This window comes from Morus notabilis, unplaced genomic scaffold (assembly GCF_000414095.1).
Source record: "Morus notabilis unplaced genomic scaffold, ASM41409v2 Scaffold11, whole genome shotgun sequence".
In the NCBI taxonomy this organism is placed as follows: domain Eukaryota; kingdom Viridiplantae; phylum Streptophyta; class Magnoliopsida; order Rosales; family Moraceae; genus Morus; species Morus notabilis.
Genome location: NW_010360658.1, coordinates 331,519 through 344,969, shown reverse-complemented (window position 1 = coordinate 344,969; position 13,451 = coordinate 331,519). Strand labels below are relative to the sequence as shown.

Below are 13,451 nucleotides of genomic sequence, written 5' to 3'. Positions count from 1 at the left end.
CCTCTTTGTCTCGCCTTGCTTCCTTCAACCTCCTGCTTTCTTTCCTTCACGTCCTTGTATTCAGTTTTCTGGAGATAGGTACTCTCTGTTTCCTTTTCTTTTTCTCAGCTCCCCTCTTATGTTTTTTTCTTTCTTGGTAACGTACTGTCTGTTCTCTCCAGTGGGAGTGCTCTCTGTATTTTCGTCTCCAGCCCTCAGCCCCCCAGAATGTCCCTTTTTTATTTCCTCCTTCACGTCTCTATTTTCTTTTTTTTTTCTTTCCTGGCGGCTGCCTTTTGTTTTCAGAAAGCATTTCCTCTCTAGGGCAACAATAGGGCTGAGGTGTCACTTAATGATGTGTGCAGGGGACCAAAATGACACCTGCTCATCCAACTCACACGGGTTCCTTTTGTCTGCTTTCTCTAAGTAGTGCGCTGACATCATCCACATGCCACAGCTGTTCCCAGAATGCTGCAGTATTTAGTCCAAGAATTTCCTGCAACGCGCACACACAGGGCTGAGTGGACTTTCTTCCTCTTTTTAATTCAAAATCATCAAATTTTACTACAAGTACAGAATTCAGCCATAGCAAGTGTAAATTATAAAAAAATCTAAGTTAAAACACAAAAGAAACTAGTAAAATCACTCTTGGTCAAGCAACTTTTGAGCTAGAAAACCATTAGATAACTCTAATTTCTTAGAGTTATCAATTGCTTAAGGAATGTTGATTAATTCTACTTCCTGTTCATCTATGTTTGCTTAATGTTTATTTCTATTTTTGACTGGCCATCAACCATAGAATACAAGACTAAGATTAATACTGGAAAGGTTAATTTTAGTTGGATCTAACATAGATGATGCAAGTTCAATATTCTTGTTTGAGTTTATTTATTTGTGAATTGTATAAGAATATATTGTTCATCTTGCATAACATATAGAAATCCGAGCTTAATTTGCATTATGAAACTAGATTCACATAGGAATATGCTGGAAATAGTTGAGGAATCCTTAGACATAATAACTTCGGGAGAATCTTATGCACAACAAACAAGTTTATGTTAACAGGACATTTATGCTATAACATTCTTGTAGCATTTGCTATCAGACTTGCAACTAAGGGGAAATTAGTAGGTCTAGCTGATTTACATCATTGCATACACTCCATTTCAGCATTCTTGATCTTCTGGTTAATCTTTTCTTACATTTCATTTTACATTTCTGCATTTATAACAATTGGGTAATTTCTGAACAGTCAGTTTTTATCATTTTAAAAGGGTAAACTAGTTGATTTCTGCATGTACAATTGGTGATTCATTCTCTGTGGGACGATATTCGTACTTTGTACACTTTATTACTTGACTTCGACACGTGCACTTGCAAGCACAAATCATGCAACAATCCTTACTTTGCATTCTTGGATGGAATCTCTTTTGTCATGCACATCATATGTAACCACATCATGACTAAGATGAATCTAACAAACCCGCAGCAGCTATGTGAAGTCATAATGTCATACCTCTCACACGGGTTAGATCATTTATCCCGTTTTTAATGTCTCAAATAGTATCTAACTAATTGTGTTATGTCACGTTCGTTAATAAACTCAAATATTAAAGTATAAAAAAGTTACTTAAAAAACAATAAAGCATTTCATATTTTCAAGTACTATCATTATTATAAACCATTTTAGATACTAAATTTGGAGAGGGAATCCAAGTCTCAAACATAGAGCAAAGACGAGTTTGTAGCAATTTAAGTTATTTATTGTCTAAGAAATCATCTATTCAGTTTTTGATGTCCGTAAAGGTGTAGCAAACTATATTATGTAACGTCATTTAGAAGACTCAAACATTTAAGTATAAAAAAATGAATTAAAAAGCATTTTAAATTTTTAAAATTACGTGACATAATATCATTGTTTATACACCAATTTAGACACCAAAATCGGAGAGAGAGTCCGAATCTCAAACAAAACATAGAGCAAAACCGAGTCTCATAGACAATTTAAGTTATTTAGTATCTAAGATATTCTTTTGGGTGTCTTGAACTTTGTTTGTCAAACGATGTTGAGAATATCAAGATTAAGAAACCTTCTCTCTCTCTTCCTTGTATGGTTCCTGGGTTGACATTTGTACTTATGACAACATTCGTGCTTCTTGCTCACCTGAGCAATGAGTTATCCGTTCCAACTCCTTTTGGATGTAGCTGAGGTAAACAGTAGTTAATTACATATCTAATAGCCAAGGATTGAGTTGATTTCAAACTAGAGTCGCCTCTGAAATATCTGTTGCTGAAAATAAGAAAGAAAGGAAGTCAACTACGCCTCAGACTCATGCTTTGTACTAGGCTAAGTTTAAGCTTCTGTGTAGTATGCAGTTATTGTTAGGAATGATGTTTTAAAAGTATGAGATGTAATAAGACATTTATTATTTATTTAATAAAAGAGTTTATTCATCATTTTATGTGTATATATATTTGTGAATATTTTATGAATATTAATGAAAATTCCATAATTATTTATGTGACTTTAAACATTGTATATAAGTGTTATATGCGGGACGATAATGTTTAAGGATAATAATAAAAAAACAATGTTCATAATGAATTTGATTAAAGTTCGGAATCTTTAATTAAAACATTACTAATATATGTCATTCCCATTTCGAATGGAACGGTGTTATCCGCACTGTTAATATGGTGAGATATTGAATGAATGTATTTCGCATAATAAGATTATGTGAAACAGAGACATAGACACAATATGAATTTCTAATAATTTCTGTTAAGTATAGAAATTCTAATTGAGTCTACCGATGGTCATATATAGAATGATCTTAATCTTGAGTTCTTAACAAACTCCTATTAATGGATTTGTGTCTTTTGATTTACTCGGTGCGGATTCTGAGACCCTGAATCATATTCCTTGTATTTTGGAGACACGATGAAATAAGTAGCCGGGAATGTTATTATACGAGATGGAATCCATTCCTTCTTGAGAAAGAAGCAGATAAATAATTCTCTTGAGTGTTGATTCGGTACTTGGATTAGTAAGAGTGCTCTGGTTCATGAATGTGTTTTATGAATCACTATCCATTAGAGAATCAATGGTACTCAAGGATGAAGATATAATTAGAGAGGTTAACGGATTTTACTTAGCTGTAATTATGAATTATTTATTGAGGATTGATCTATATGCAATGACTATATTAAATGGACACTTCACAGTTTAGAAGTAATTTATGTCTATAATTTCGAGAGTGCAATTCCAAGTTTATAGTGGAGTAACTATTAGAATTAATGGAATTAATTAATTAATTAAAGTGTTTAATTAATTATTAATTTTATTGGAGCTCGGGATTATAGGTCCATTAGTCCCCGCGTCGTCCTTGTAATTCTACCAGACATAAAGGGCAAAATGGGAATTTTATAATTCTAAAATTAAACACTCAAAAATAATTAATTGAGAATTAATTATTATTTAAATAATGTGATTATTTAAATTTGAATTTGAATTGTGAAATAATTTAAATTTATCATTTTAAACTTATTTGATAAGTTGTTCAATTTATGATTCAAATTAATTTAAGTTTGACTTAAATTGGAATTTGAATTTGAATAAAAATTAGACTGCAGGATAAAGGATAATTTTCTCTTCCTTCCCTATCAATATTTGGCGCCTACCACAAGGATAGGATCACCTAGGTTGGCCAGCCATCTTGAGGATAAGGAGTAGGAGACTTTTGTTTCAAATTCAAATAGGAGATAATTAACAAACTTTATCTTAGAAATAGAGATTGAATTCCTTCTAGAAGTTTGACTTCTACTCTATAAATAAGAGGACCTATTTTTCTAAGTGTGGCCGAAATTCTCTATAGAGTGAGAGGAAAAATATTTTTCTCCAAAAAAATTTCACATCGTGCATGTGTTGGTGTTTGTGGAAATTCAAGTGTTTATTCTAACCCGTTTTGTCTCAGGTATGCCCACACACACGTCTTCATAGATTCTAGGAATTGACGTGGAAGACATTGGTTTTCTAAATACAAGGCTTTAGAGCAAGAATTGTTCGAGGTCAAAGAACTCAAGTTATTATCCTAATCGGCTGCCAGGTATTATTAGTAATTGAGTTCTTAATAAATGAATTAATGTGATTAATTTATTCGTGCATAAATTAATATAATCTATAGAATATCTCAAAGATTTTAAGAAAATTTTGGTTATACTTAATCCGCTATCTCCATGCTTCCGCATCCGAATTCGATTCGGAAACCAACAGTTATATCAATGGATGAGATTTTAAGCTTCTGTTGTACCCAGCTTATTAAAAATTATTTTATTTAGCGCATAATTGGGCCCGGCCGATTATCCTAACATCGTGGATAACTAGACTTAATTTGGGTCTACCAGTTGGGTTAGCCTTATAAATTAGAAGAATTTGGGTCCTCAAAGGGAGAGTTCTTTCACCCAAAAGGAATATGACTTAGGGTGTGTTCGGCTGCCTAGAAAACTTAAAAAAAGACAACTCGAGTTCAAACTTTATTCACGTTCATGTTCTTTTAAGTTTGAACTCGAGTTTGAGACTAAAACTCGAGTTCAAGTATCCCCTTCAACTCAAGTTCAGAAACTCAAACTCAAATTAATTAACAGTATTTTTTATATTCTTAAAAATACTATAACTTTTTCGTTTTAATCCTGATTGAGATGATTTTTTTTCTATGCGTTGACAACGAAAAGAGGAATAAAACCCCACTCATATACCCTATTAAAATTTTTCATCACCATTGAGTTTTTATTAGAATACTATCTAAATACAAATTTAAGTTTTAACTCACTCAAATAGAAACTCAAAAAAGGATTCTTATCTCGAACCATAACTCAAATATACACAACCAAACACAAACTCAAGTTACAACTTCAACTCAAGTTATAACTCAAATTCAACTCAAAAATTACACTCAAGTCACACTCCAAAAGAACAGACCCTTAATTTGTTGAAATTTTCATTCACTCTCTTGTCCTCAACAGTGGACGTAGCTCTTATTCTAAGAGTGAATCACTATAAATTTCAGTATCATTATTTACCTTTAGTATTTTATTTATTTTTGCTCATATAATTGATGTTATTTCAATCTTGTCATAATAAGTGTGGTAGTGAAGATTAAACAACGATCACGTGCCTTAATGCTATGTTTGGTAGGAAGGAAAGAAAATAGGATAGAAAGGAAATATAAAAGTGATGAAAAATATCAATGATGGAAAGAAAATTGATTTTCTTTTATGTTGTTTGGAATGAGAAGATGGAAAGAAAATGAGCTTATCTTCACTTGTTTGGTATTGGAAGTTAAATTGGAAGGAAAGAAAAAATCTTACTCGTAAATTACTTTTATACCCTTAAATTTTTTGCTTGAATGTTGATGAAGAAAAGGGTAGTTTAGTAACTTTGCTCATTTTAATGAGTTATCCTCATTTTTCATCCCATTTTCTGCCCACTTATGGAAAGAAAAAAAATGATGGGGCCCACATGTATTATTTTTCACTCTATTTTCTCTTTCTTTATCTTTTCTCTCCTACCAAACAACCTACATTTTCATTTTTTCTCTCAAAATCCCTCCACCTTCTTCCTTCCTTCTACTTTTCTTTTCTACCAAACATACTATAAATGTTATTTTTAAAATTCTCTTTTATTAATTATTTATTTTCTTATTTGATTGTAGATAACCACATCTACAGTTTGGCGCCCACCGTGGGACCTCTTTTTCACCATACTTAGGGAGTCTTCGCCCTTCACACACCCACCGCCGTGGCAGACAACTAAACATCAACAGTTTGTCAATATTTCGACTATCATAGTTCGGTCCATATTTTATGAATTTTTGTGTATTAAATAAACATATGTGAAAGAATAGACTACAAAGCATGAGACACCCACAATTTAACCGCAGTAAATACAAGTAATAAGACCTCTCTATTTGGGGCCCTGATCACTTGATTTCTAGATGCTTACTGGCAACACAATGTATAAATGTTCAGCAATCAGATAAATTTAGGGGTTGTTGTTTTCATAACTCAAGTCACAACTTTAAGTTTTATTGTTATAGTGTTTTTCTCTCACATACACAACTTAAGTTGAGAACTTGAGTTGTGAAAAAAATAATCCTATAATTTCTTGACACCCAGGAATCTTCAAAATGAATACTGTACGAAAAATATGATAATAGAAATCGAAATGAACAGGTAAATTGGAATGAACAATCACAGTAAACAAAGCTTCTATTTGGATTTAGCCATGTTATTTTCTTTTGTTTTTGGGGCTATTCTCACCAATTCCTCTAAAAGTATAGGTTCATTCTCACTTGATTTCTCGATGCTTACTGGCAACACGATGTGTAAATGTTCAGCAATCAGACAAATGTAGGGGTTGTTGTTTTCATACTCAAGTCACAATTCAAGTTCTATTGTTACAGTGTTTTTTCTCACAAAAATTTAAAATTAACTTTTTTGTTATAGTGTTTTTCTCTCACATACACAACTCAAATTGAGAACTTGAGTTGTAAAAAGAACAACTTAATAGTTTCTTGACACCCGAGAAAAGTCGACATGCAAAAGTTCATACTTGGTTATCATCATATTAAATACTGTTAGAAAAATTGAAACGAACGGGTAAATTGGAATCAACGATCACAGTAAACAAAGCTCCCATTTCGATTGAGCCATGTTATTTTCTTAAAGTGAATTTATGTGTGTAATTACCCATAAATTATACCTATAAATTTTATATTTTATATTTAGAGAAATCAGAAAAGACACCTCATGTATTTTAGACTGTTTCACAATTATACTTTATTTCGAGTTTATGCATATTTTTACTTTTAAAGGCTATTTTTTTACATTTAAAGACTATTTTTACTATAAAAAAGAATTAAAAAACTAAAATTTCTCGGACATAAATATATTTATAATAATCAAAATCAACTTTCTTTCTTTTTTTTTTTTAATTTTACTATCGTTGTCAACGTTTTAAAAGTTGGGAGACTGGATTGCAAAATATAAAATGACCATTTTTTGTTTTTGGTTAATCGGTTATTGACTCTGATCTATTAGTATTGTATCACTGATTAACAAGGATTAGTCGTTGATTAACTCTGGTTAATCACTTTTTATTTTTTATTGGACAAGCCATTCATAGAAAGAACCTTTTAAAATTTCCTATAATCCCCTTACAAAATTAAATGATTGAGGACCGAATATATTATATACTAAGCATTGCGGGACTATTTGAGCCCTTTAATATTAAATTCACCACCACGTCAAAATATAAATGCAGAGGCATAATTGCAATGTAAAAAAATTGAAAACGGTATATCCGACTTTACTGTCATAATTTTTATTAAGTTTAGGTACTCTATAACACTACTTAATATAATAATAATTCATCAAAATTAAACTTTATAAAACTTGTCAATTCACACCCCCCTCCAAAAAAAAGTCTTAAGGGTAGAAGTGTCAAAAACACTTATTTTTAATGCATGAATTTAGTTATTAATTTGCTACTTGAGATTAGAGGTATCAAAAGGACCGGGCCTGGTTGGGCCGCCCTTTTGATCCCTAACCCATGACGGGCTTAGGTTGTGCTTGACCCTACAGTATAGGGCTGAGTTTAAAGAGAGACCCTCAGTCCCAGTTTTAGCCCTGACCCTTGTCCTTTAGGACCAGGGCCAAGGGCTAGGCTACTAAGCCTAACCCTATAGGGCCTTTAGCAAGCCGGCCAGTAAGGCCGATCCATTTTAAAATTTAATTTTTTATTTTCAGATTTAATAACAAAAAAGAGAAACAAAAAAATAATATCATATACCATAAAAAGATGTGATTTTATTGAAATAATATTAATCATTATAAGAAAATGACTGCCACAAAGGAAAAAAGAGGGAAGTATAAAATACGTGGATAATTAAGTTACACTGCGGCCTAGTTGCTTCTCGAGCCTGGGCTGCGCACAGGCTTGGACCGTGCTTAGACCCTTTACGGGCTAGTGTCGTGCCCATGCTACGGGCTAGTGTCGTGCCCGTGCTACGGGCTTCATAGATGAGATCCAACCATAACCCTTCGGCGTGCCGGACCAGCCCGGACCGCAACAGTTTAGGGCTGGGCCAGGCCGAATCTTGTATTGTTGCGGGACGGTCCGACCTAATTGATACTTCTACTTGAGATGACATTCAAATCCAACAAATCTCTTGCTTAGTTTCACATGCTTTGCTAGACTGGCATTCATATTTCATTTACAACATGCTCAACTAATCACTACGTTCTTCCCTTTGGAGCTGAAAAGAAAAGAACACAAAAGAAATGACAGACAAGAACTTCATTAAGAATGAGTATTGCCAAACTACTGAACAAATTAGCAAAACTTAAGTGGAAGAAACTAGTTGTCTCCCCTAAATACAAGTCATCTTTACAGCTTACATATATTTCAGACAAAATACATCTAGCCTCCCTCTTTTATCTTATTCCCACAGATTATAAAGAATATATCAACCACAAAACTTTTAGTTTTTAAGAGAGTTTCTCTGGTAATCCCTATAAAAATGGATTACCGATAGTTCTTTACTTTTCAGCCGTCAAATCTGTATCAGAATCTGTTATGTATACTTTTTCAATCTGATGTGATTTTGAGCTAGTTTTTAAATTACTAGCCGACACTACCATTGGTCATCTCATAGTTACAACTGGGATCCTTACCTGGTGACCCCTACTGCCTTTCATTAAAACCTCACCAAAATTGTAGCTTCCGGTCACAGATCAAACCGTGAGACTTATTGAGAATTTCCTCGATGAATCGGGTCTTAGAGTCATTGTTGGCAGGCTGGCTTCAATCGCAATTGCCGGAGCCATTCTGGTTTTGATCACATAGGTTTCTCCTCGGCCACGTTTGTAATCATTCGAGTAACAATTTTTGATCCCACGAGATGAGAGACAGTGGTTGATGGGGTGTTAAGATGAAAGGTGTGAGTTTTGACTTTTGGCAAAGAGGTTTTGTTTCTTAAGTCAATTTTAATGTTGAAAAACAGAGGTGCAATAAGTGGGGGAAGTTGAGAGAGGAACAAGAAGCTGTTTTGTTGATGGCTCTTGCCTATGGTCCTCTAAAATCTGAGAAAGAAAACTAGAAAGGAAGAATTTCAAAGAGAGAACCCCTCATCAGTAGCATTGAAAATCATGAAAGAAAAAACACCAAAATGCCCTCCTTTTTTTAAGTGCTTAACAGGTTTACTTTCAAAAAATGAGGGGTGATATTAGGACAACCCTAGTATGTTTGGTAGAAAAGAAAAGTAGAAGGAAGGAAGAAGGTGGAGGGATTTTAAGAGGGAAAATGAAAATGTAGGTTGTTTGGTAGGAGAGAAAAGATAAAGGAAGAGAAAATAGAGTGGAAAATAATACATGTGGGCCCCACCATTTTTTTCTTTCCATAAGTGGGCAGAAAATGGGATGAAAAATGAGGACAACTCATCAAAGTGAGCAAAGTTACTAAACTACCCTTTTCTCCATCAACATCCAAGCAAAAAATTTAAGGGTATAAAAGTAATTTACGAGTAAGATTTTTTCTTTCCTCCCAATTTAACTTCCTATACCAAACAAGTGAAGGTAAGCTCATTTTCTTTCCATCTTCTCATACCAAACAACATAAAAGAAAATCAATTTCCTTTCCATCATTGATATTTTTCATAGGGGTGGCAATCCGGGTAGCGACACGACGACACGACTCGAAACCCGCACGAAATTAGCGGGTTTGGGTTTATCATAAATAGGTCCGGGTCAGAATCAGGTCGAACCCGTGAAACACGATTAAATAACACGTCATTTTCAGGTTGACCCGCCAACCCGCAATTGACCCGCCATAACCCGTTTATTAAACGTGTCATATATAGGTAACGCGATTATACAACCCATTTATTACCCGTTTATTACCTGTTTATTACCTAGGTTAAAAAAAAGTTTAACTATTCACTATTCTCTTTCTCTAATCTCCCTCGTCCATCTCATTCCCACACTCACTCCCATCTGCGGCCGCCTCTCTCTCTCTCCACTCTCTCTCAACTCTCTCAGTCTCTCGGTCTCCTCTCTCATCTGCGGCCGCTGATCTCAGTCCACCAGACCACCGCCGCTTCTCATTTCTTCTTCTTTCTCTTCTTCTTCTTTCCTCTCCACTCGCCACCGGTGTTTCTCCGCTGCAAGCAAAAACAGTCACCGGTATTTCGCCTCCATTTTTCTTTTCCCTAACTTTGCTTGTTCTTGCTTTGTACATATTTTGATTCAATCTTGGAGAGGTAGGGGAAAGGGGAATAGATTTGACCGAGTAGTTGGTTCTTGGTAATATATTGGTTATAGCATATTCTTCTCTTAATCGTTTATCTTAAAGTTTTCGTTACAAGTAGTGTTTTATCTTTTGTTTTTGTTTTTTTTGGTTTTTTTTTAAACCACCTCAGGCGGTGTATTTTGGAGGATTGTTTTGGACAAGTTATATCATGGTTTTTCTTTCTGCGATATTAAGCTACATTTTCCCAAATCATGTTTTGCTTAATCTTTTGATAAGAATGTGGAATTTGTGCTTACAAGCTGGTCATCTTTCTTTCTAGTTTATGCGACTGATGTTGACGATATGAACAATTGGCGGTTGTTGTGATTAAGAAATCGTCGTTTCTTATCATAGGGTGCCCATTTATTAAACGTGTCATATATAGGTAACACGATTATACAACCCGTTTATTACCCGTTTATTACCTGTTTATTACCTAGGTTAAAAAAAAAGTTTAACTATTCACTATTCTCTTTCTCTAATCTCCCTCGTCCATCTCATTCCCACACTCACTCCCATTTGCGGCCGCCTCTCTCTCTCTCCACTCTCTCTCAACTCTCTCGGTCTCTCAGTCTCCTCTCTCATCTGCGGCCGCCGATCTCAGTCCACCGGACCACCGCCGCTTCTCATTTCTTCTTCTTTCTCTTCTTCTTCTTTCTCTTCTTCTTCTTTCCTCTCCACTCGCCACCGGTGTTTCTCCGCTGCAAGCAAAAACAGTCACCGGTATTTCGCCTCCATTTTTCTTTTCCCTAACTTTGCTTGTTCTTGCTTTGTACATATTTTGATTCAATCTTGGAGAGGTAGGGGAAAGGGGAATAGATTCGACCGAGCAGTTGGTTCTTGGTAATATATTGGTTATAGCATATTCTTCTCTTAACCGTTTATCTTAAAGTTTTCGTTACAAGTAGTGTTTTATCTTTTGTTTTTGTTTTTTTTGGTTTTTTTTTAAACCACCTCAGGCGGTGTATTTTGGAGGATTGTTTTGGACAAGTTATATCATGGTTTTTCTTTCTGCGATATTAAGCTACATTTTCCCAAATCATGTTTTGCTTAATCTTTTGATAAGAATGTGGAATTTGTGCTTACAAGCTGGTCATCTTTCTTTCTAGTTTATGCGACTGATGTTGACGATATGAACAATTGGCAGTAGCTTTGATTAAGAAATCGTCGTTTCTTATCATAGGGTGTCATTTTTTAGTTAAATTATGTCGTATTGGTGGTGGCTTTGATCAAAGATTTGAAGGGTCACACGGGAGAGAAGCATCTGTGAGGAATAGGATTCTTGTTTTTGATGGTTTAAATGGTTCAAACTATTTTTTTACTTTTTGCAAAATAAAAATTATTTTTTATTTTTTGCAAAGCAAAGAGTTTGAACAAATAGGAGCCTTTATAGACTCGGGTTGATAATCAACTCAGTTTTGTCTCAAGTTTAGAATGTGCTAAAACAGGATTCAAATGAAATGAAAGGAAATAAGCACAATATTACTGAAGTAGCTAAGAACAGAACAATGTTTAAGAGCAGGGGAATAGATTATATTGGTTATATTGGTAATGTTGATTGTCTTTGATATTGTTTATATTGGCCGGTTGTAGCAGATTATATTGGTAATGTTGATTGTCTTTTATATTGAAAGTTTCTTTGTTTAATTCTCCATAGGCTAGTGATTGAGTTCTACCATTTTTGACCATACGTTATGAGGTGAATATTAAAAAACTAATGATGACCAGTTCTATTTTCAGGATTTTCAGAGGTGCTTAATTTAACACAATGGAAATTGATCTTGAATCCATTGAGTCTCAAAGTGTGGATGTTGATGTTGAAGAGATTGATGGGTCGAGTTTTCATACCGAAACTCATGGTGCTGATCTCTAAAAAAGAAAAAGGAAGCTGACCCCAAAAGTTTGGAGTCACTTTGTTCATCTTCCTTTGGGTCCGGACAAGAAATTGAAGGCCAAGTGCAAACATTGTAGTTCTGTGTACCTCGCAGACAGTAAGTACGGAACTGGTAATCTGAAACGCCATCTTGTGAATTGTCTGAAAACTTCCTACCGTGATATAGGGCAGATGCTCATTGCCCAAGAAGCTGGTGCAGTGACACTTGGTGGAGGTAAGTATGATCCCGAAAAATTTCGTGAGTTAGTTGTAGCAGCTATAATCATGCATGATCTACCTTTTAGTTTTGTTGAATATGCGGGAATAAGGTCTATATTTCAGTACTTGCACCCTCAAATTCAATTGGTCTCTAGAAATACTGCAAAGGCTGACGCTTTAAAGTTTTACAAGAGGGAAAAGCTTCGACTTAAATTGATGTTAGAGACTATCCCAGGTAGAATTAGCTTTACTTCTGATGCATAGACTTCTTTGACTAGTGATGGATATGTTTGTCTCACTGCGCATTTCATAGATAAGAATTGGAACTTACAGAAAAGAGTGTTAAACTTTAGTTTTATGCCACCCCCACATAGTGGCGTTGCTTTGTCTGAAAAACTTTATGCATTTTTGAGTGAATGGGGAATTGAAAACAAGGTGTTTAGTATGACATTGGATAATGCTTCTGCGAATGGTGTTTCGGTTGACATGTTAAGAGAGCAATTAGTTGCCAAAGGGGTTCTTGTACACAATGGCGATCTATTTCACATGCGATGTTGTGCACACATACTAAATTTAGTTGTGCAAGAGGGTTTGAAGCAGATTGATGATTCAATTGTTAAGATTCGTGATAGTGTCAAATATGTCAAGGGATCCCAAGTGAGGAAGCAAAAGTTCTTAGATTGTGTGAAGTTAGTTGCAATTGGTGATAAGAAAGGGTTGTGTCAAGATGTACCAACTAGGTGGAACTCGACATATCTTATGCTTGAAAGTGCTCTTTACTATCGCCGTGTATTTCAACATTTAGAGTTGAGTGATTCAAACTACAAACATTGTCCTTCTAGTGCCGAGTGGGACAAAGTTGAAAAGATTAAAACTTTTTTGAAGTTGTTCTATGATGCAACTCTTAAATTTTCTGGAACAAAGTATCCCACTGCCAACTTGTACTTCCCTTCCATTTGGCATTGTTGCTTCATGTTGAAACAATATTTAGAAGGTGATGATGAGTACTTAAAGTATATGGCAACAGCAATGTGG

At 34.6% G+C, this 13,451-nt stretch overlaps 1 protein-coding gene across 1 annotated transcript in view; it reads left to right on the top strand.

Annotated features, from left to right (window-relative positions):
- Positions 1–12,773: 12,773 nt before the first annotated feature.
- The window catches only part of LOC112091376 (zinc finger BED domain-containing protein RICESLEEPER 2-like), a 1,502-nt gene continuing 824 nt past the window's right edge, over positions 12,774–13,451 (top strand). Inside the window, exon 1 of the mRNA XM_024164866.1 lies at positions 12,774–13,410. Coding sequence (XP_024020634.1) covers positions 12,774–13,410 — 637 coding nt within the window. The remainder of the gene's footprint in view (positions 13,411–13,451) is intronic.